Here is a 23,857-nt window from a genome sequence, read left to right on the forward strand (position 1 = left end):
AAATAGCTTTCCTTCAGCCCCTTATCCCATAGTTTTGTTTGACAACAAAATGGTGAAGAGCAAAAAGACAAAGCCAGACAAACTAAAAGAACAAGCATGCAAAAGAAGATGGATAAATGACAACTTCCAAAAGGGATAAAGTAGTTCAGCAGCTCTAAATCCTAAAGCTTTTTGAAAGAATAGCTATAAAATAAATACACTCAAGGCAGATTTGGGGATTGCTGCCAGGTTCAAAACAATATCCTAATGACCTGAAAAGTTACTTTAGCCTTATAAAACACTTCAATCCCTCCTTAGGATATATGTGATATATAGCCTTGGTGAATAGGGTTCAACTATTACAATGAGGTGATATAGGGGTGTCACAAGAGATGAGGGGTATCACAAAGGTTAATAACTGTATCATGCAAATTGAGAAACTAAGGCAGAGAAATTTTTTTTACAACATTGTTTATTTTTAAACAATATTTGCTTCCCCCCACCCCCTCAGGTGTAGTCCCCGTAGAGTTTCCTTTCCCAATGCACCCGTGCACCATCACCTCAGTCCCCTGTGCTCCTCCCTCCCTCCCTCTGATCCCTCTCCCTCCTCCTCCCCTGCAGTAGGTCTCTGATTTATAATCGTCTGTTTTTGCTTTGTTGTGTTTTGTACTGTTATTATTTTTTTACACTGATGTCTTATTTGGTTCCCCTATATTCCTGCTATAAGTGAAACTATCTGATATTTTTCTTTTTCCTTCTGGCTTATTTCACTGAGCATAATTCCTTCTAGCTCCATCCACCTTGCGCAAATGGCATGAGTTTATTTTTTTTGATTGCTGAATAATATTCCATTGTGTGTATATGCTACATCTTCTTGATCCAGTCATCTATTTTTGGGCATTTGAGTTGTTTCCAAGTTTTACCTATTGTAAATAGTGCTGCAATAAACATAGGGGTGCAAGTGTTCTTTTGAATCAATGTTTATTTGTCCTTTGGGTAGATCTCTAGGAGTAGAATTGCCAGGTCATATGATAGCTCCATTTTTAGTAGACTGAGGAAACTCCAGACAGATTTTCATAGTGGTTGGACCAGTTTGCACTCCCACCAGCAATGTAGGAGAGTTCCTTTTTCACCACATCCTCGCCAACATTTGTTGTTGCTTGTTTTTTTGATATGTGCCATTCTTACTGGTGTAAGGTGGTATCTCAATGTGGTTTTGATTTGCATTTCCCTGATGATAAGGGATATTGAACATTTTTTCATATGCCTGTTGGCCATTTGCATTTTCTATTTGGAGAAATGTCTTTTAAGTTCTTCTTCCCATTTCTTGACTGGATTGTTTATTTTGTTTTTGTTGAGTCCTGTGAGTTCTTTGTAGATCTTTGTGATCAGTCCCTTATCATTTGACTGGAGTGCAAAGATTTTTTTCCCAGTCAGTGGGGTGTCTCTCTGTTTTGGTTAATGTTTCTTTTGCTGTGCAGAAGTTTTTCAGTTTGATGAAATCCCAGGTGTTTATCTTTTCTTTGACTTTCTTTGCTTTGGGTGATGAGTCTTTAAAGATGTTATTGCAATGTGTGTCTTGTAGTGTTTTACCTATATTTTCTTCTACATATTTTATGGTTTCAGGTCTTATGTCCAGTTCTTTTATCCATTTTGAGTTTATTTTTATGCACAGTGAAAGGTAGTGGTCTAGTTTCATTTTTTTGCATGTGGTGGTCCAGTTTTCCCAGCACCGTTTATTGAACAAACTGTCTGTGTTCCATTGCATATTCTTTGCTCCTTTGTCAAAGATCAGTTGTCCATGTAAGTGTGGTTTTATTTCTGGGCTCTCTTTTTGGTTCCATTGGTCTGTGTGTCTGTTTTTGTTCCAATACCAAACTGTTTGAATTATTATGGCTTTGTAGTATAGCTTGAAGTTTGGAAGTGTGATACCTCCTTTCTCTTTTGTTTTCATCAGTAGGGCTTTGGCTATTTGTGGTTTTGTTTTTTTTGTGTGTGTGTGTGGTTCCATATGAATTTCATCAGTATTTCTTCTATTTCTTTGAAGAATGTCATTGAGATTTTTATTGAAATAGCGTTGAATCTGTATATTGCTTTTGGTAGGATGGACATTTTAATAATGTTAATTCTTCCAATCCATGAGCAGGGGATGTCTTTCCATTTCCTTGTATCTTCTTCTATTTCTTTTAACAGTGTTTTATAATTTTCTTTGTATAGGTCTTTCTCTTTTGTTAGGTTTATTCCCAATTATTTGATTTTTTTGTTTCAATTATAAAAAGGATGGTTTTCTTGATTTCTTCTTCTTCAGATTGATTGCATGTTGATTTTGTATCCTGCTACTTTACTGAACTGGTTGATTATTTGGAGTAGTTTTTCTGTGGCGTTTTTAGGGTTCTCTATGTATATTATCATATCATCTGCAAATAGTGATAGTTTTACTTCTTTCCCTTTCTGGATTCCTTGTATGTCTTTCTCTTGTCTTATTTCCCTGGCTAAGACATCCAGTATTATATTGAAGAGCAGTGGTAAGAGAGAACATCCTTGTCTTCAGAGAAATATTTTCAAGCTAGTAAGTAAAAGGAAGGGTGTGGTGTCCAGATCAAGGCAAAATTCATAATGGCAGGAAGGAGAGAAAATTCCTCACCACAGTCTTGGAAGAAATTGCTTATTATCAAAGTTCAGCAACAGCTAAGAGTTGACTCTGTAAAGGCTCAGCAGTGATTAAATTCTCTTTCAAATTTTTCCATCCTGCCAAAGTCCTAAAAATTCTGAAGTTAGTGTTGCCCATATACAAATCATGGGCCTGACCACAGTAGCTAAGTTCAGAGTTGTGGCTACATTTGCCTCATAGATTTTGTTCCACCCTGAACAAAGGACTTGGTCTGGAGAGTTTTCAGGGTACCATCAAATTACAGTCTTCCAGAGGACTCCTCCCTTAGTCTTAGGTCTGGGGAGATTTTCAGCAGTGCAGGTTAACAAGGGAAATGTTAAATGTGCATGCACACACACACACACACAGAGTAGCAATTTAAATCATGAATATAAAGATGTTTTACAAACAACTGCACACAGCTCCTGTCCTACACATTTGTGTCCTCAGCACCCATCAGTACACAGTAGTTCTCAACAAACATGGAACTGAACAGAGGCTCCCTGACCCAGTACCACAAGCAGAATCCTGTCAGAATCCTTGGTTTTCTCCTATGCCAGCTTATCGCCTGCAGTCACCCACCTGATGATATTCATACCCAACATAAAATGAAATAATTTGTTCTTTATGAAATATTAGGAAGTCTCAAGCCTGAAGGCTAACTTAGGAATAGAGAAATCACTGACTGCGAGGAAACTCATTAGAAATGGAATGGCCACCCGCAGCTTCTCCTTCTCACTAACTCTGGGGCGAGTTTTGCTGCCCCAAACTTGCTGTCATGCAGATGACAACCTCAAACCTCCCAGCCCGTCAACATGCTCTCCAGGTAATAGGGGCTGATTCTCTCGAAGGATTTGACTATTTGCCTCAGTTAATATTCTCCCTCTCAAAACCATAGTCTCACCCCCAGATTCTTACTATTGGTGTGTCAATTCAAGACATAGCTGGAGAAGGATTGCCCCAACTAACACAATATGGAACAGATTTCCTCACTTTTAATGGAATCAGTAGATTTCCTCACAGCTTACTCAAGACTGATGAGATTTAAATGAGATAATACAAATAAACTGTCAGGACAGTGGCTGGCATAGAGAAAATAATAAACATTAGCTTTAAAAGTGCTGAAAATTGATGTGGACATATATGCATATGTACATATACCTAATAATTGCACTTTTAGGACTCCATATTAAGAATACTCATAGATTCAGACAAAGATTTATATATACAGATAGTTATCTGAGCATGCTCTGTAAGAGGAAAAAACAAACTGGAAACAATATAAATGGCCAACAATAATGTAATAAGTAAATAAATGAAACCACTTATCAAAAGCATTATTTTAAAGAATTTTAATGCCTTAGGAAAATTACCATTATAGGGGCCTCCCTGGTGGTGCAAGGGGTTAAGACGCAGCCTATGAAACTATCCACAGCCACTGAAGCACAAATTCAATCCCCGGCTAGGGAGGAGACCCACATGGCGCAGCAGACCTCTCCTACTTTGCCCACTGCTCCTCTCAGCAGTGTATCAGTAGATCTGCCTGTTCTGCTTCCTGTTCTGTCTCTGGTGAATCCTCTCACCACCCCCACACACACCTCTGGCCTGTACCCTAGTTCTTGTATGCATAAATAAATAAATCTTTTTTTAAAAAAAGAAAATTACCATCATAGGTGAAGAGGGATATAAAACCATTCACAGAATATAATCTCAGCTATAGGCACTCCAGATAGATATCTATAGAGTATATATTTCTACTAGAAAAGATTGGAAGGAAATAGTCCAAATTATACTTGTAGGACTTTTTTCTGAGTAGTGAGATTCTTTATTTGTAAGTAATTTTCAAATTATGTATATGCAATGAGTATATAGAAAATAGATATGCATATATGCTTATATATGTATAACAATTAAAAGTCAAGTATAATAACATTGTGGGTTTTTTTTTTTTTTTTTTTGAAGGACCAAGTCCTTCCAGTGGCTAATGCAGAGAAGATAATCCTGAGGCTGAGCCCTCAGTATTTGGTGACCCTGGTGGTCACTAAGGAGACAGGGAGAGGACACAAGGACTTTTCTAAGCCAAATAGCCCAAGCAACTTCATAGATGAGTGATGGTGTTATGAACTGCAGTAGGAAATGTAGGAACAAAGGAAGAAGGAGGAGTTGAAGGAAGGTGAATAAATTCAGGTTGGTCTCACTAAGTTTGCAATGCCAAAAGAACACTTGGGTGGGGGTGCCCAGTGTAGAGCTCACTTCGAGCAGGGTACCGCTGGGGAAAGAGACTTCAGTACACATTTGGGTGTGGACAAAGCAGCACGTCCTTGAAGCTCTGACTTGGCTGAGGAAGTGAGTATTCTGTGTGTTCCACAAAGGGGACAATGCATGCTCCCATGGAGGCTCAGACACTCTGGGCTCCCTGTCTTCCACCATGTGGCCTGAAGAGGCCCCTGTCTCCCTCAGGCCTGGGGCTGCTGCTGAATTATAGTGAACGCAATGTGATTAAATGTTGCTTGGCACTGACGGTGCTGCTTCCACTGAGGATTGCAGAGCTCTCCCAAACAACCACAAAACTTGCCACAGTATATTTGGTAGAAATGTGTCCAAGACTACAATCAGTCAGTGACCTCTTTTTGGAGTAACCTATGGGGAACCACCTCAGGCTTCAGGACCAGTAAGGTGTGAGTAACCGGACACCATGACTCCCCAAATGCTCTGCTTGCCTCTTTGATTTGGCTAGTCGGAAGCTCCAAGCAAAATCGATGGCCCATCTCAGCAGCCTCATGCAGTCCCACAATGTGCATTGTAGGGTGCTAATCTATGTTTTGTCTTTGTTTTACTGGCCTTATTTTCTCTTTGTTCCAATTTCTTCAACCCTGAATTTTTATAAATTAATTAATGTCAAAATTTGTCTTCCCATGTTATGCCCACCCATTCATTTTGTTTCTATCTCCCCGAGTTAGACAAAAGAATTCTAGGCCCTCTCCCCCATAATAGCCCTTCCACACCCATGTCCTCCACCAAATCTTTTTTTATTTTTTTAGCCACCAGAGTCCCATTTTCTTCAACAATTTTCCCTAGATGTGAGGGCCTAAAGAATCTTTCATCATCCTTCTAGACTCATCTAGATGCTTCATCTTCTAGAATCTTCCCTAAAGCCTCTACTCAGGGCCTCCCTGCAGCCCTGACAGCAACCGCATCCATAGTCGGTTCTCATGCTTGTCTCTGCTAGCAGACCGGGGGTCCAGAAAAGCCAGGAGTCATGTCCTGTTTGCCTCCCCCCACCAACTAGTACCTAGCCCAGACTCAGGGCATAATATATATTTAATAAATAATTATTGAGAAAATAAATGGAGGAAAAGAATATACACGAGAATATACACACACACAGCTTCTTCATCCATGCACACACTAAAGAACGTCATGCCTCAAACCCAGGAGGAAAAGGGAGAGCCCAGTCAGTTCTGCTGTTCTTAGCCCTTTCCTCCGACAACTCTCTATCCATAGGACTCTCCTGAACAGCCTTCCCACCCCAGGCGCCGGGGCCAGAGCTTATTCTCCCCACTAAATCCAGAGCAAATATACATAAGACAGAATTTGTCCTGTGAGGGCAACTGGGATACATTTTTATGGAAAGAAACGATCCTCAGATCAAAAATTCAAGATACTAGATGCTCCAATCCACATCATTTTAACATGCTCCAATTTTAACAGCACGCCCTTGAACAGGTGCTAACAGTATGCCAGGCATTGTTCTGAGAGCTTTATAAATACCATCTTATTTAATCCTTGAAACAACTTCATGAGATAGGAATACAATCCCCATTTTATTTTCCTGTAGTCCTCTCTGCATTTGAGTCAGTTATTCTGAAATAGAGAAAAATGTAGCTATTTGGTCACTGAATAAAAGAAAATTAGTTACCGTTAGCTCCAATGCATAAATCTCTGACAAATCAAATGATAAGCTTTGATCTGAGAACTGGATGCCACAGAATATCTCATCTTCTTGAGTACCTACCACGCGCCCAGCATGCGCCCCATGAGTTCACAGCCTGCTGGAAGAAACATCACATAGTTAAACAGATAAATCCCTGGGCCTCATGACAAGCTTGAGGACCAGGGACACAGCCCTAATGGCTCTACAGTGCTGGCAGCAAGAGGAAGTAATTCTCTCTGGCTAGATGAGGTTTCCTGGACGGTGTGGTCTGAGTTCCATTTTAATGGATGGTCCAGCGTTCACCGGCGAACAGCAAAGATGGGGGGAGGTAGGGGAGAGAAGCAACAGCACAAGGACACAGGGGTGTGAAAAGGCATTTGGGGGAATTATAGACTGGGGTAGCAGGAGAATGAAAAGAGGAGAGGGGTTGAGAGAAAGGGAGATCATTATTCAGGTGGTGACTTGACTTGTTGACCAAGAAGCTTAAAGCAAGTCACTACAGGGTGTAACAGTCATATCTGGTCCAGAAAGAGTCTTTAAACTGCTGTGTGAGGAGGGTGGGGGCACCAGAGAGAGGGACCTGTTAGGAAGCTGTTGCAATAAACTAATTAGGAAACAGCATCTGCCGGAACTAGGGCACTAAATTCTGGAGATATTTGGGAACCTGAAGCTTTGGACCGATTTGGGGGTGACTCCCAGCTTCTGACTCAGACAATATGGTGGCGAGCCCAAGATGGGAACTCACTGCAGGGACAAGGACAAGTTTGGGCATCCTCCAAGCTTAGGAAAGCCAAACAGGGCAGCAGAATTTTCCTTTATTGTGTCAGAGAAGTTATTCAGATTCTCACTCACATCCCCTTTTAATAAAATATGATCCATTTCATTCTGTCATTATAGTGAAAAATCATTGCCCTTTGCTGGGAATTAATGACCTTTCGAATTAATAACCTTTGGGTAGGAAAATTGGTTTCATTAATATCTCCCCTTGCACTTCGTCGTCTCTCTGTCCTGCTGTCCCCTGAAACCAGAAGTCTAAGACTTATTATTCAAGAAGCCTGAATGACTTTATACTCAGAACGAACGGTCAGGGTCCTTGGTAATTGGGCTGAATTGAGTTCACTAACCAAGAATGTTGATTTGGTCTTGTATCAGCCCCTCAGCCACAGGGGAGCCCACCCTCAGCTGGGAAAGTATCAGTCTCCTCCCCCAGCTCTTGACCTAATCTTGGCAGATAAAATATCACCCATTTGGGGTGCTACTACCATGGGAACCTGGCACCTCCTTGGGTTTCACTCAGCCCCTGAGCAGAAGTGTGTTTCTTTGACCATCACCATGACCTTAGTAACTGTTGCTAAGTAACTGCTGCTTTCTAGAGTTGGGGGACTGCCCACCCCCATTCCAAAGTGGCTTAAGGTCAGAATGAAGCTTCCTGCAAAAGAGAAACTAGAAGACCTTGGAAAAACAGTAGAAAGTGAAATTTTACAATATTTCTCCCTCTACTCCATCCTCCTGCTGTCTTTGAAAGATTCCAAGTAGATAGCCATTTATCTTTTTTGGCTGAAAAACAGCATGCCTGCAGGCTATTATCTAGAGCATCAAGTCCAGACTCCTCAGCCTCCTTTAGCCCCAGGTTCTGGTTATTTAGCCTTCTCTCCTGCCTCCTCATGCCAATAAGGTCCCCTGCCTCTGAGCCCTTACTCTGCTGTTCCCTCGGCTTGGAAAGCCACACACATATACCCACTTGCATGTGCACACCTATTTATCCTTTAAGACCAGTACCAGCCTCACTTTCTCTGAAGGATCCTCCCTGAATGGCACTCCTCCATCTGGGGAATCCATCATCCCCAACCCTACCTGGTCTGTGCAAGGGTATGAGATATAATGTGTCTGCAGGTAAGAACAGGTTGAAAGAATGTATTGTGTCATCTAACTCTATTCACTGTCTCTCCAGCACAGGGATGCAGGAGGGTAGAGTAGGACAGACACAGGTTCAAGTCTTGACACTATCTCTTATTAGCAGTGGTTTGGTGCTTCATCCTTCTCCTCTCCCGGTCCCAATCTTGGCTGTATTGCAGGCTGCCTTGTCACCCTAGTATCTGACTGGCCAATCCTACTGCCACAGGATGTTAGGATGGAGAATCTGTTCCACCTCTATGCTGAATTCTCCTAGGTTACCTTCCAGTATCTCCTAGGACAGAAATGGTCATTCTACAGAAACATTCTTTGGGGTTCCCCAAAACTGAAAGTCCTGCCCACTTCTAGCAACTCAGAGAAACCCCATTGGCTGGTGCTCTTAGAAACCTTTGGTTTGTCCCGGAGCTGGCAGAGGTAGGACATATGCCAAGTTAAGCACCATCCTCAATTTTACATTCCAGAACCGTTTGGAAGAAGAGCTCGAGATGTTGAAATGAAAGAAATGCAGGCGACAAAGACCAAATTCCTGCTCTTTAACCAGGAAGTGGATAAGGGCTGTCAGATTCGGCTCAATCACCCAGACACGTTACAGCAGTGCGGCTTCAACTCCTCCCGTCCTCTGGTGATGATAATCCACGGGTGGTCGGTAGGAAATGCTGACATGCCTTTTTCCTCTCTGTTTTCACATTTTCTTTTTTTTCTCCCTAGTGTATTCCATTTTAATAAAAAGATAGGGAGCCAGTGATAAAACTTCCTGCATAATATTTGTAAAGCACATTCTAATTTTCCAAATGCTTCCCCATGCACTATCTCATTGGTTATCGCAACTCCACAAGTAAGCAGGGCAGGAGAAGTATAATTATCTCCACCTTTCAGATTATATAAAATGCTCCAACAGACCACAGAGCACATGAGGGCCCATAAAAGACACAGGTGAATAAGCACGTTTCACAAGAAGTGGTAGGAAACCAAAAACATTGTCTCTCAAGGAAAATGCTGATTTTGCAAGGGAAAATTTAGCTGTAAATAACAGAAATCCAAATCAGCATGATTCAATACAACAGGTTTGTTTTCATTTCACAAAACAATCCAATGATATATAATCCAAAACGAGCTAAATGGCTTTGGCCAATGAAGTCCTGAAGAACCCATTTTGGTTCTAGCCATACTAAGCGCATGGACCTAAGATACCCAAGATGGCAGCTACTGCATAGTCATCACATCTTCATTCCCAGCAACACAGCATAGGAAAGGATGCCCACAAAGGGGTCAAGGGGCAGAGTTTAAAAAAAAACTTTATTGATTAGTCCATTTACCTCAATAAAGATTTTTTTAAACTCTGCTCGTGAATTGTATGGGGACTATAACCATGACGAAAATGCATACATCGTGCAAAAATGAAAAATGATGTAAAAAAATAAATTAAATAAATAAATAAATGGCAAAAAATACCTTTATTGATATTTGTGGGTGTGTATGCATACCATACAATCCATCTATTAAAAGTATGCAGTGGCGGGCCTCCCCTGGTGGCGCAGCGGTTGAGCGCTGGCCTGCGAGGCTGCCCACAGCCTCTGCAGTGCCGGTTCGTTCCCCCGCCGCCAGCGAGGGTCCCACAAAAAAAAAAAAAAAAGTATACAGTGGCTTTAGCTATCAGCGTGTTTTGTTTAGGTTAGCTTCCAGAAACATCTGTGCACTGTTTCCAGTTACCTTCTTGGGCCATATCTAAATGGAAAGTTGGTCTAGATGTGTGGCCTCTTCAAGAAAGGAGACTTTTAGGATAGATAGAAATTCTGTTACTATGCAAGAAGGGGGAAAAGACCACAATGAGCAACTCAAACTAAGTGAGGGCTTGTTTCCAAGAGGTATTTCTGCCTGCCTGGTATCCAGCCCATCCACAATTGGAAGTTTAGTTCACAATTTGAAATCTCCAGAGATGTTAGTGCAATTTCATGACCTGGAAGCCTTTTCCTGACATCCAGTTGAAAATTGCTCTTGAAATTCCCATTTCTCCTGCCCTAGAGACCAAAATGGGCCATCTCCCTGCCCAGCACTCTTTGAACATTTGTTTGCTGACAGCTACTTATGCAGTCTCACAACTTCTGCGTGAACAGAACAGACTTGTGCCTGCCTTGTGGGGTGGAGAGACGTCATTGGTGCCACATGGGAGAACCCACTGCACCCTGAGGAAAAAAGCATGGAGGCCTCAGCCATTGGCCGCCGGCTCCTCCCTACTCCTTCAAGGAGTCTCAGCCCCAGAGAAGGGGCTTCCACCTCAGGGCTGCTGGTGAAGATGAGAGGGAGAGGGAGCTTCTGGTCCTAGAGAAGGTCCCTGACATAGATAGAGCCCCTTTTTAGTCTGTCTCAGCCCAGTTAGTCCTCACACCTCCCTACCAGGCAGGTGAGTTAGTCTCATCCCTCAGATGAGGAGACTGCAGCCCAAAAAGTTCAAGCAGTTACCACAGCCCATGTGGACAAAGAGCCAGAAGTAGCTCCCTTGTGCTGTGCTTTGAAGGCCACACTCTCAAAGACTTCAAGTCAGGGGTTCTGTGATTGGGCCCCCATCCCACAGCAGGAGTCACATTGCAGGCTCCTCACTGCTGTCACTCCAGTTGAAGCTTTCTAAAACAGAAATAACTAAAGATTCTCTTGTGGGAACCACAGTGGGGGGCTCTGGAGGCAGGAATGGATTAGAAAGAGACCAGTCACTGTAAGGAAGAACATTCCTGGTAGGACCTTCCCCTACAAGAGAAAATAGGATGGTCCGTAGGAAATGCAGCCAGAGAAGAGCTTTGGGGAAGGGCAAGGACCTGGTCTTGGGACCTAACTCGAGGCAAGAGCTGGAGCCAAGAGCCACCAAGTCAGAAAGGCTGGTGCACAGCAGGGCCTGCTTCTTCCAGGTGCTCTGCTGGCTGACCCTGTCTCCCCCACCTCTCCCCACGCCCCTCCCTTGCCCTCCTGCCACTTCAGGCTCCAGCAACATCCACTGTTTGTAGCTTCTCCCACAAACCATGTGTTTCCTTCCTTTTGGCTTTGACTCAGCTATGCCCTCCACCTAGAACAGCCTTACCCTTCTGCCCTGTGGGACTGTATCCATCAATCATCAGGTGCTCTAGGTGTATCTGGTAACTGAATTAATGATTGAATAAATATTTTGTTTACAAATACAATATGCAGATACAGGGTCCTCTTGTCAGGGTCCTTCTACCAGAAGGAATTCTTCATTCTCAAAATCCTGTCCAGACTAGGCTACATCTACTATTGTTACTCCTGAGGCTAGTAGTCATAACAAGGGCGGTAACTAACATTTACTGCACGGTACTTCCTGTATCCCAGGCACTGTTGTGAGTGCTTCGCATGTTTCATCTTCACAACAAGCCTGGAAGGAGGGCATTGTTCTTATCCCCATTTTCCAGATGAGAAAACAGGGGCAGAGAAATGTTAAAATAACTTGCACAAGGCCACTCAGCTAGTAACTGAGAGAGTCTGGATTTGAACCCAAAAAGTTACATCCACATGGAAGACATTGGGTGAACCTTTATTAAATGAATGCACATTTCCCCAAAGGACAAGCCACACCAAGAGCATGCAGAGCAGCGGGTGGGAGGAAAGTGTTGGGATGAGATACAGAGGTGAGGGAGAGCAGACTTCCCGGGAAGATGACCTCCGAGGGTTGATAAGCCTTTAGTACCTGATTTACACACTTTCCCATTATTTTAAGACTGGAGGGGATGGGACAGGGAGTCTTAAAAGAGGGAAATGTGAAGACAATAGTTTTCAGCTGGGGTTACCCCCGGGAGCATTTGACAAAGTCTGGAGATATATTGGGGCTTGGGGGGAGGGTGGTGCTGGCATCTTGTGGTTAGAGATCAGGGATGCTGCTACACATCCCACAATGCACAGGACAGTCGCATAACAAAAAAGCATCTGGGCAAATGTCAGTAGTGCTAAGATTGGGGAGTCTGCGTTAAGCTCTTTCTCTTGGAGAAGAGGATCCAGCATTTTCCAAGTGTTGAAGAAGAAAAAGAGGTGAGTAGGGAGAAAAAAACAAGTGTGGTACTCCCTCTATCCCCTCCCAGCGAGGTGACTCTGCTGTGGCCCACCCTCAGGTGGATGGCATCTTGGAAAACTGGATCCAGCAGATGGTGACTGCGCTAAAGTCTGGACTGGCCCAGCCAGTGAACGTGGGCCTGGCAAACTGGATCAGCCTGGCCTACAACCACTACACACTTGCTGTGCACAACACTCGCGTCGTGGGCCAGGAGGTTGCGGCTCTTGTCCGGTGGCTGGAGGTAAGATCTCCAAAGCAACCCAGATGTGAGAACCACGTCTGCTAATCTCACAGAAATTGGACACCAGACCCCACACCTCTCTCAGGGGGTTCAGTTGAACCCCTTCATTGTAGAACCATCTTCTCCCACTTCCCTATCCACCACTTCTATGCTCATCCTCTTGGATGTGTGAAGAAATCTAAACATACCCTGTAAGCCATCAAATGAATGAACAGGAATGACAGGGACTGGCTGCAGGGCCTTAATGTTTAGGTGAAGACAGCCAGGCAGGGAGGCAGCATCTCCAGGCGGAGTGCCAGGTAGCCAAGCCTGAAAGGAGAGAGAACACTCAGCGAGGTGAGAAACCAGTGAGTATGCAGTCTGAATACGGCACTTCATTTGCAATCAGGCACATTGAACAGGGCGGGAGCCCAGAACAAGCTAGAGGCACAAAAGGCTTTTATCTAGTCTGCTCTCCCCCTGCAACCATCTCACTGCTGTCTTCCAGGAATCTGTTCAATTTTCTCGAAGCAATGTTCATCTAATTGGGTACAGCCTGGGTGCACACGTCTCAGGATTTGCTGGCACTTACATTGGTGGAAAGCGCAAGATTGGGAGAATTACAGGTAACCATGCCTGATAACTAACAACGGTAATCTCCACAATGGCAAGGGGCGTGGAGCCAGACCTGCTTTTCCAACAGTTTCATAATTAACACACCCCCGGCTTCCTCCGTGCTATATTGGAGATCATGGCAGGACGTGCCGTGCTATTTCAAACCTGACCACTGCCATAGACTGCTGTTCGGAGAGATCTCAGCAAATCACAGCCTCAAATCCTGTCGCCTTCCCTTAAACAGCTGCCTCTCTCTCACAGTCATGCCAAAGAGGACCTACAAAGTAGATTTCTATACATTATCAAAGCAGGAAAGAATTTTTTCATCTGTAGCTTTAAGAGCTCAGTGTGATAGAGTTAAGAATCACCGCCTTAAATTTGCTGTAAGATCAGTCATGTTTTTGCCTCATTTTCCACATTTGTGAAACATAGAAGTCTTTTCCTGAGACCCAGTTGTACTGAGGGAGCTGTGTACCAAAAACCTCACCCCAAGCTGTAGTCAACTTGAAAATGGCCCTTGATACCCAAGAAGAGCTGGAAATATGCAAAAATGCCCTTCTGCTTTGACACCAACTTAACCACCCACCCCGCACAGCCCCCCAACGCCTGATCAGATGATTCCCCAGCCAAATCCCCAAGGCCCCTTAGTGCCTACTGGTAAAACAGGCAGGGGCCTTCTCAGTGAAGTGTTCAAAAAGCTCTCCAATGACTCCTCCACCATCCCCTTTCTGTGGCTCAAAGTTTCTGTGATACTACATTTTCTCCACTTTACAAACATGCATGGCCTCTTCTGCTTCTGGGCCTTTGCAGATATTGTTCCCCTTGGAATATCTTATGACCACTCATCCATTCAGCTCTAGCCTATCTACCAAACTCCTACCCATCCTTCAAGACCCAGCAGGCTAAAATAATACCTCACATGCTAAAACAATTCAAAGGAGTTAAAGAGGAATAGCATCATTGTGACCTTTGATCAATTAAGAACATTTTTGGCAGCTACTCTCGACCGCTATTGTTACTTCATAAAAGAAGAGATTTATTTTAACATGAAAAAAGATAGGAATAATGGCCGACGTTTAATGAAAAAAATTGTCATGAGAGTGCATATCCTCCTCTTTTTTTTTTTTTTTTTTCCCATCTTGTTGGTGACTACAGAGGCTTTTTCCACAGACCAGTACTTGGTACCCTCGTGATTTAACCCTCAGTAGCCTGGGGGTGAGCAGACTTCCCATAAGAACCTTCCACAGAAAACTCGTGAAGCCCGTCACTGAGGAGTCAAGCCTAGAAGTCTGAGTGAGAATCTCAGTGAAGCTGCATCAGGCCTGATACTCAGACCCTCTCCCTCTGACTGGTGTCCTGGGCCATCTCACATATTACTGATCAGGCCCACACAAGTCAGAGACAGCAGGATAGCTGATTGCTCTGATGTTATCTTGTAGTCAGCCTCATGAAGAAAGGAATACCAGCCATAACAAGGCCTCCTTCCTTTGAAACCACAGGTAAAGCCAGCGAACAAGTGTTCTCAAGGCCCACTCTCAGTTCCTTCACCCCCAACATGGAAGGAAGGCAGGGCTATGGGACATCAAAGATCTTTCAGAGAAGGTAAAGGGAGAAAAGCAGAGAAAAAACCTCGAGTGCATAAATGCTCCCCAGTTACAGGCACATGAGCCCCCACTTGCCTCCGGCAAGCCCACCTGCAGCTGGAGGGACAGAGCTTTGAGAAGCAGTATTTGTTCACATTTCACCCTGGAACAGTGATGTCCCAGGGCTGCTCTGGACATTCCAGTGACATGACATTAGAACAGGAGAAAAGTCAGCTTGTCTAGGGAAATTGTTAACAACATGCTGGCAAATAAATTCTTCCTTTGATAAGTAGGTTAGAACTACTTATAATAAGCACAGTGGGTTTTTTGTAAGCAAACAGATGCTCTTGAAAGGAGCTTGAGAGGTACTTAAAATTAATTTGCTTAAATAAATCAAGCATTCCCTCATAACCTTATTTCTTCAACTGGATAGTTCCTGCAAATCTCTTCTCCCCCTGGAGAATGCCCAGCAATTTTCAGCACCATGAATTACTGTAGTTCTACTGTGAAAAAGGTGATGGCAAGAGAAAAGTGATGCTTTAGGATTTTCTTCTTCCCACTAGCTCGTGAATGTGTACCAACATCAAAAATCTAAAAAGGGCATTCTACCACCCTTGCCCTCCCTTTCTAACCCTTACCCTTGCTTTCTGTTTAGGGCTGGATGCTGCAGGCCCTATGTTTGAGGGCATGTCCCCCAGCGACCGTCTTTCACCAGATGACGCCAATTTCGTGGATGCCATTCACACATTTACCCGGGAGCACATGGGCCTGAGTGTGGGCATCAAACAGCCCGTAGGACACTATGACTTTTACCCTAATGGGGGCTCCTTCCAGCCTGGCTGCCACTTCCTAGAGCTCTACAAACACATCGCCAATCATGGCTTAAATGGTGAGAGATAAGACATGGCCAGCCTCGAGCTCTGGCCTGCGCTCACCACACTTGCATGGGGCCTCTGGATCCTGTAGGATCTTCCAACTCTGTGGTGCTCAACTGAGGGTGAGGTGGGGGGAGTCCAGGGTGGAGGTCACCAGGTCCACTCAGCGAGAAGGCTTATGGAAGTAGGTAAGATTGGTGTTTACCTCTTAACTAGCAGAGGTCCCTGGAGCCTGAGCTCTGAGGATGAGCTGAGGGCACATCAGGAATCCACATCTCTTACCCCTACCCCACCAGCACAAAAATCTCTCCTGGGTACTAGCCCTTCTGAAAGTTGAGTCCTAAGGTCTGATGTTATTCCTTTTCCAGAACCTTCCTCCTTCAGGGGGCTTCCTCTATTCTGTGTCTCATGAGGATCCACTTAATAGTTCATGGATTCTTGATCATTGGGCTCACAAGAGTGGGAATAACTCTTCTACCCTCTGGAGGTTTAATCATCTGCTCATGCAGGACATTACTGAGGTTCTTCTGATTCAAAGTACAGCTGTAAATATGTCCTTGTTACTTCCTTTAACTCAGGGCAGAAACCGAATGTGGTGTTATCTGGATTGTGATGCTACTTCTCTCTTAAATGCTGAAACAAAAACTTTAACATGCACATTGATGACATGCACAGGATAAGGAATAAAAATGTCAGTGAAAACCATGCGTTCCAGAGGCATTCCAAATTTCTCATTACAAAATATCATCCTGATTAAAGCATGCCAACTTGCTCTAAACCCAGCGCGCCCCCAGCCTGGCGCACCACCTTCTCACCCCAGTCATCCAAAACTGAGCTGAGAACACTCTTGTGATTACATCACCACCTTCACCTCTACCATATCAGACTGACCTTCACTTTCCATATTATCTCATTTTGGCTGGACTCCCAGCCTTTCACCCACCCACACCTGAGAACCTTCTGGGAACTTACCCTTGTCATTCCTTACATCTGCCCACCATTATCCCCCTCCCACCACCAATGTTCCCTGGTCCTCCTCCCAAATCTGCAGTCTCCCAAAGCTTAACACAGGTGTGAAGGCTGGGGCTTAGTAACTAGTCATCTAGCAAATGCATCCGACCAATGACTGCCATTTGCTCGTTTGTGCTAAACGTCAAAATGATAGAGCCACTTCTGTTTATTTAGCTGGCCCAGTCTTGCTGTGGGTTTTTCAGTTTTCTTCACCCTTAATTTGAAAGCAATCCCATTCTGGTTCTCCCAACTGTACCTGAACAGAAGATAACATCTATCTGCTTTACCGCCCTCACCATCTCCTGGCTGGCCAAGCTTGGGTGAATTAAAGAATGTCTTTGGAGCTCAGATTTCTCACTTGTAACTGCTGCTACAAGATGCTGTGGTGAAGATTCAGGAAGCAGAGGAGTGAGGGCACTCAGTAAGCACCCACTCAGAGTATGTGCTCAGCAAATGCAGCCATGAGTGACCCAGAACTGAGATATCCAAGCTTTCAGCCACTTGGGGAAATAGCAATAGCTTTTTGGTAAATTTACCTGTGTTCTACCTTCAGATTTGGTACTTTGCATGTCTCATGACAGTTCCTTAACATTCCTTGAGAGCAATTTCACTAAAAATTAGATTAAGATTTGGAAGGTTTTGTGTTTTTTTTTTAAGGTCAATATCCATAATTGAGGGCCTCCCTGGTGGCACAAGGGGTTAAACACAGCACTATGAAGCAGTCCGCAGCCTCTGCAGCACGAGTTCCATCCCCGGCCCATCAGGGAGCAACTCACATGGTGCAGCAGACCTCTCCTGTCTCACCCGCTGCTCCTTCAGCAGTGTGTTTCAGTCACTGTTCTGTTCCCCACTCTGTCTCTGGTGAATCCTCTCACCCCCTCCACCCACACCTCTGGCCTGTAGCCTAGCTCTTGTATGCCTAAATAAATAAATTTTTCAAAAAATATCCATGATTGATAAACCTCATAAGCTTGTTCTTTGGGGTTAGGTCCATTACGAGCTGGACATGTCCTTCTAGAAGTCAGTCACTTACAGGTTTTATAGCAGCAATGGCTCCTTCGGGATATTAGGTAGACACCATGGGAGAGGCCTGAGCCTTCACCAGCCCTTCAGCCAAGTCACAAGAGTGCCGTGGCACACATTTACCTAGGTAGGAGGCATTCCCCACAAATCTCTTCCAGCGAACTCACCCCCAAGCTATCAGCACCTTGTACATTTTCAACCATTTGAAATAGAAATACTGAAATGAATTACACTACCCTGTTTTCTTAAGTAATTCAGTATTTTCCTAGTGACTTGGGATTCTTCTTTAAACTCTATTATAACACATTTATTATAACATAATATTATAACACTATAACATCATAACATTATAATTCTCTAAGAGTGGGCTGCCCTCAGGAGCCCCACCATCGCTGGCATTATGTCTCAACACTAAGAGACCAGAAGAGGTCTACTCCTTCTTTAGTTCTTGGTCAATTATGGCATCCCACCGCTGCCAGTGGGTCAGTCTAGGCAACCCCACCCTCCTTCCTCATGTGCCACTAATCTGTGCTTAGAATGAGATGATCCTTTGAGTTAAGGGTGCTTTGGGGTAAGGGGTGCTAACATCCTTCTGGCCCTGTGTTCCAGCCATCACCGAGACCATCAAATGTGCCCATGAGCGATCCGTGCACCTCTTCATCGACTCCTTGCTGCATGCTGATTTGCAGAGCACAGCCTACCTGTGCAGTGGCATGGACAGCTTTAGCCAGGGCCTGTGCTTGAGCTGCAAGAAGGGCCACTGCAATACGCTGGGCTACCACATCCGCCAGGATCACCAGAGCAAGAAGGCCAAGCAGCTATTTCTCGTGACCCGCTCCCAATCCCCATTCAAAGGTGAGTGTGTGAGTGTGTGTGTGTGTGTGTGTGTGTAGAGGGCAAGGTGCCTGGAGCCATCAGAAGGGCAGGATGCAGCCACTTGTCTGTTGTCTGAGGGTTCAAAAGTTCCCTGCAGTCTTTTCCTGGAGCTACTTCAAACTCTGTTTTGGTGTTTTCAAAACTGCAGAGATTTCAGACTAATATTAACACAGCCTCTCTCTCTTTCCCCAAGTATGTGGCCATCATGCTGCCAAGTGCTAGGAGAGAAAACCTTGATAATTTCTGGAAAAATCCTTGGGGTGGCCTCTCTTCATTCATTTCCATGGTCCCCTGAAATGTTAGATCCCAGAGGTGCTAAGCAGTTATCTTGAGCACCAGATCCCATCATAATACCCTGATGGGTCTCCAGACCCAGACTAGACCTACGACTAATCTCTGCTCATGACCCCCATGAAAAAGAAAAAACTGGGCTCCACCTATATTTGTGGTTCATTGTTAGTCCTCTGTTTTGAACCAGAAGATCTTAGAGGCTATTCACTATCACCGTGAGGCCCTCCCAAAATGAAGTTCATTATCCAGTGTTTGTCAGTCACTCCTTAACCTCGGGGCAGAAACCAAGCACCTGCCACTCTCTGGGTTGAACCGCAGGTCAGAGAAAAGGCTGTGGCCGCCACTTGGGCTGAAGCCAACAGAGAAATACTCCACTGAAACCCAAATCCTCCAGGAGGGACAAGCTGACATCTGTTGCACTAACATTTCTGCCTTATCCTTAAAACAGCTCTGGAGCAATTTAACATCTTTACTGCTTCAGAGCACATGCTCTAGGGTGCTGGGAGGCCCCTGCTGCTGTGCTGTGTGGTGAGCACCGTGCAGGTATTTGCTGGGCAGGAGGTGAATGTGCCGTCACCACTACTTTGCAAGTGTACAGTATTGCACCATCGACTGCATGTGGCTCCCATGAGCAGCAAGTGAGGTTGGCAGGGCCAGTTTCTATCCCATTTTAAAGAGAAGGAAAGCCAAACTCAACACAGTGACTGGCCCATGGCCGCATAGCCTGGAAGGAGGCCTGGAACCAACCCAGGTCCCTCTGACTGCCAGTCCAGTGTTCCTTTCATTATCACACCCACAAGTTCAAGCTCCAGGTGACTCATTTTTTTAGGCACACGTTTCCTTTGTTTATCTGAACTTTTTTGCTTTCCAGCCAGATTTCCCTTCCAAGAGCAAGCAGGCCCATAAATAACAGGTCCTTGTGGGTGGCAGCACCCCAGAGCACTTGGAGCGGAGGGGAGGGATCTTTCCACCTGAGGGACCAGAGGGGCCCCTGCCCTGTCACTTTAGAGGCGTCTGTGGGAGCAGGTGAGGGAATTTGGAAGGTCCCCTCCTTAAGGGAGTTCCCTACGTGGGCTGCCAATTAGACACTGATTTGGGTTAACCAGCTTCTCTTTTAAAGTTGCCTGTAATGATTAGTCCCCTCAGATAATCTCATTTCACTGGATCTACTTTAATCATGGAATGCTAGTGTTTAGAGAAACTCTTCAACCCCACCATTTGACAGATGAAGGAACTGAGACCCAGATGGGAAATCATTTGTCCAGGATCACAAAGAGAATTCTTAGCAGAGTTGCCATTTAGATCAGGGCCTCCAAACAACCAGTTGCTTATTTTTTATTGTGATAACCAGCCCCTGGGAGTTCCCCACGGCTGTTTGAGGTTGGGGATGGGGGGATGTACGGGGTCGAGGGGGGGGCGGTTTTGTAAGAGGAGAGAGAGAGGGATTGCTTTGCCCTTGAGATCAGCTGGGAAGAAATGAAGTCATATTTCACCTTCTAGGGCTGGGCAAGGCATGTGATGTGAGAGGCTTGGTCCAGCCTGAGGACATCTACTGGGGGCTTAGAGATGGGGAGGGAGGCACGTATCCAGAGAAGGAAGGGCAGTAGGCACAAGCTAGGTTGAGTTCCTCCCTTTTGCCCTGACCATCATACAAGGCCAGTATGAGCTCACTAAGGAGGGCCAAAGACTTGCCTTAGGGAAGTGCTGTTTCATCCGCCCAAAATTATTGATCAGAGTCCCACCTCAGGGGCTCAGTGGAAACCAACCCACCCACAAGGAATGCTCAGTGCTATCCCAGGAAGACAGACAACGAGGCCCTTGGAGATAACACAGGGGTCTCTTTGTTACCAGCCACTTATCTTGCTCTGGGTCTTCCAAACAGGATGGAACCAACGGGGCCAGCATATGGAGGTCCGATTAGGAAGCAGGTCCACGCCCAAACCTCCTCCTGCACCTCACCCTTCCTTCTCTGCCCCCTCCAAATTCTCTCCAGATCTGCCTCAGTCTTTCCAGGGAGCAGCAGCTTGCCCTCCCATCAAAACTCCCCTGTGTATACCTGGAAATTCTACCTCAGCAAGACTGCCTGTTTAGAAATGCTACTCAAGGAGTGCTGCACCCTGTAACATGATAGCAGTGACCATGTGCAGCAATTGAAATTAAATCAAATCAAAAATGTGATTCTTCCATCCCACTAGCTACCTTTCAAGTGCTCGAATGCATGGGGAGCACAGAAATAAATCATTTGCATCTTCACAGACATTCTCTTGACAGTGCTGGCATCAAGCATTTCACCAAGGCCACTGTCACTACAGCCTTCCCCACCCATCATAGCCGCGGTCAGCTCTGACTTGAGCCCCAAAGCCTTTTCCTCGCCCTGCAGCATTTGATGACTACTTACAGACTCTTAAAAGAACAGACTTGCCCAACCCGGGTTCCAGAGAAACCACAGTCCCTAGCTGTCAAGGACATCTAGCCCTACCATATATTTTAGTGCCGGGTCTGCCTGGGCAAGATAAACATCACCTCCCGAGTGTAATTTCACAGAGCATGACTAACTTGGCCCTCGTTCTTCTAGTTCCTGAGATATTTCTACAAAACCACCAAAGATTCTATTTTCTATACGCATACGCCGGATCTGGGATAAACACGGGGACTGTGCAGCAGTGGCAGAAGAGAATTGGGAAAGAGTCGCTGAGAGAAACGAGGCAATTTATCGCCCACTCCCATACTCACTCTCTCAGGAGCCTCACCAGTTGGGAGCCCATTTTGTTTTTTAGAGAGAGAGAAAGAAAATCAACCTGTATTAAGTCCTGCTTAACAAGCACCTTCTCTAATGTAATCCTCTAGCAGTCAGCCGAGGTAATTGGTGGAGAGGAGAGGAGCAGCAATTCTGGGGGGCTTTCTCTGTCCCAGCACCATGCTGGCTGTGCTATAAATTATCTCACTTCTCATTTAATCATCAAAGCAACGGAGAGAGAGAGAGACCCCGATTGGTTATCTTTAATTTTCTAAGAAATAAATTAAGAATCATAGGGCTTAAATCATTTTCCCAAAGTCACGTCGTTTGTGAGTAGCAGAGGTGGAATTTCAGCCCAGGCCTTTCCCAGTTCTCTCACTGCACAGGGCCTCCTGGGTTTTAGGGCCAGTATCAGTCCTCTGAGTGACACTGGGGGGCAAGTCTGTTCTTTTAAGAATCTATAAATAGTCATCAAATGCTGCAGAGGGGTGAGGGAAAGGCTTTGGGGGCGCAAGTCTAGCTCACGCTGGAGGAGGCATCCCAGCTGAGGGTCACCCTTACCCCACTACAGGGCTGCCTCTGTGGGGAGGAGGTCCTTTCTGCTCCCTGACTCTCTTCGCTTCCCTGTCCCTCTACCTGTCCTTTCTCCCCACACTCTGGGCCTCATCCTGGGATGGGCCCTTGTTCTATTGCTCACTGCAGCTGGTAAGAGCACTCTTTTCTTCTGGTTGGAGAGATGACCAGCCAAAATGTGACTTGGGATGTCTGCCTTTGACTTTCTTCAGCTACTTCTTTTTAAAAAAAAAAGATTTATTTATTTATGCATACAAGAGCTGGGGGTTAAAGGCCAGAGGTGCAGGGGGGTGAGAGGATTCACCAGAGACAGAGTGGGGAACAGAACATGCAGATCGACCGAGGTACACAGCTGAGGGGAGCAGCGGACGAGGCAGGAGAGGTGTGCCTTGCCATGTGGGATTCTCCCTGGCCAGCTGGGGATTGAACTCGTGCTGCAGATGAAGCGGACTGCTTCATAGTGCTGTGCTTAACCCCTTGCACCACAGCGAGGCCCTCCTCAGCTACTTCTTTTGGAAGTACTCACTGATTTCCAGAAGAATTTGCAGGTATAGTTGTGAGGGTGCAGGTTTGGGGTTGGGATAAGGAGAGTCTAGAATGTAGCTTTCCTGCCTGTCACATATGCAACTTTGACCTAGTGACAAACTTGAGGGCCTCAGTTTTCAGCCATAAAGTGATTGTGTGTAGACAAGCTTGGGGATGAACCACTAAAACTGTCACTTATGGGTGGGACTCAGAGGCATGCCGGTCAGTCTAGCAGTAAGAAAGGAATAGAGAACAGAGAGCTAACACTTTGTAGAAACCAGGCGCTCTTACATACACCATCTCCTTGCATTCTCTCCACAACCCTGGGAGAGCGCTTTTAATGCTCATTTTACACTTGAGGAAATGGAGCTTCCAAGAGGGCACATGTGCTCGAAAATCACAGGACAGTAGGTGGCAGAGGGAACTGCGGCTCCCACCACTCAGCTGAGGACCCTTATTGGCATTCGATATGAAGGGCCATGGCGCAAACAGCAGGCAGCAGTGTGTCAGTCAGCACAAGTCTCCTCACACCCCCCCACACACTCCATACTCCTCTCTCTCTCTCTCACGTGTGTGTGCGCGCGCACGCGCGCACACACACACACACACACACACACACACTCCCTCTCCCCTTTCTCTCATATATATATATTCTGTTTACCCTTCAAACACACATCTCCTCACCCTTCAAACACACACACACACACACAAACATACTCCACACACAAAAAACACAACATTCCTTGGCCTTCACACACAAACACATCACACATTGACACTTCCACTCCTAAACAGAAGGGCAAGCTCCCTATCTTTGTGACATCGGGCATCATGTAAACAGAGGGGTACAGTTGAGCCCAGATGCGGGCGTCTCACACACTCGTGCTCACAGTCACATGGCCCCTTCCTCCCCTGAGCCTGCTTTGCGTGGATTCAACCAGCCCCTGCACAATAACACCAGCCCAGGGCCTCTCAGACCTCGGGTCTTCAGTCTCCCTCT

At 45.4% G+C, this 23,857-nt stretch overlaps 1 protein-coding gene across 1 annotated transcript in view; it reads left to right on the forward strand.

Annotated features, from left to right (window-relative positions):
• The window catches only part of LIPC (lipase C, hepatic type), a 134,463-nt gene that overhangs the window by 98,367 nt on the left and 12,239 nt on the right, over positions 1-23,857 (forward strand). Inside the window, exons 2-6 of the mRNA XM_054701857.1 lie at positions 8,939-9,123; positions 12,587-12,769; positions 13,257-13,374; positions 15,602-15,835; positions 18,465-18,710. Coding sequence (XP_054557832.1) covers positions 8,939-9,123; positions 12,587-12,769; positions 13,257-13,374; positions 15,602-15,835; positions 18,465-18,710 — 966 coding nt within the window. The remainder of the gene's footprint in view (positions 1-8,938; positions 9,124-12,586; positions 12,770-13,256; positions 13,375-15,601; positions 15,836-18,464; positions 18,711-23,857) is intronic.

The sequence above is a fragment of the Talpa occidentalis genome, unplaced genomic scaffold, assembly GCF_014898055.3.
Source record: "Talpa occidentalis isolate TD23 unplaced genomic scaffold, MPIMG_talOcc4v2.1 talOcc4.11, whole genome shotgun sequence".
NCBI lineage: Eukaryota > Metazoa > Chordata > Mammalia > Eulipotyphla > Talpidae > Talpa > Talpa occidentalis.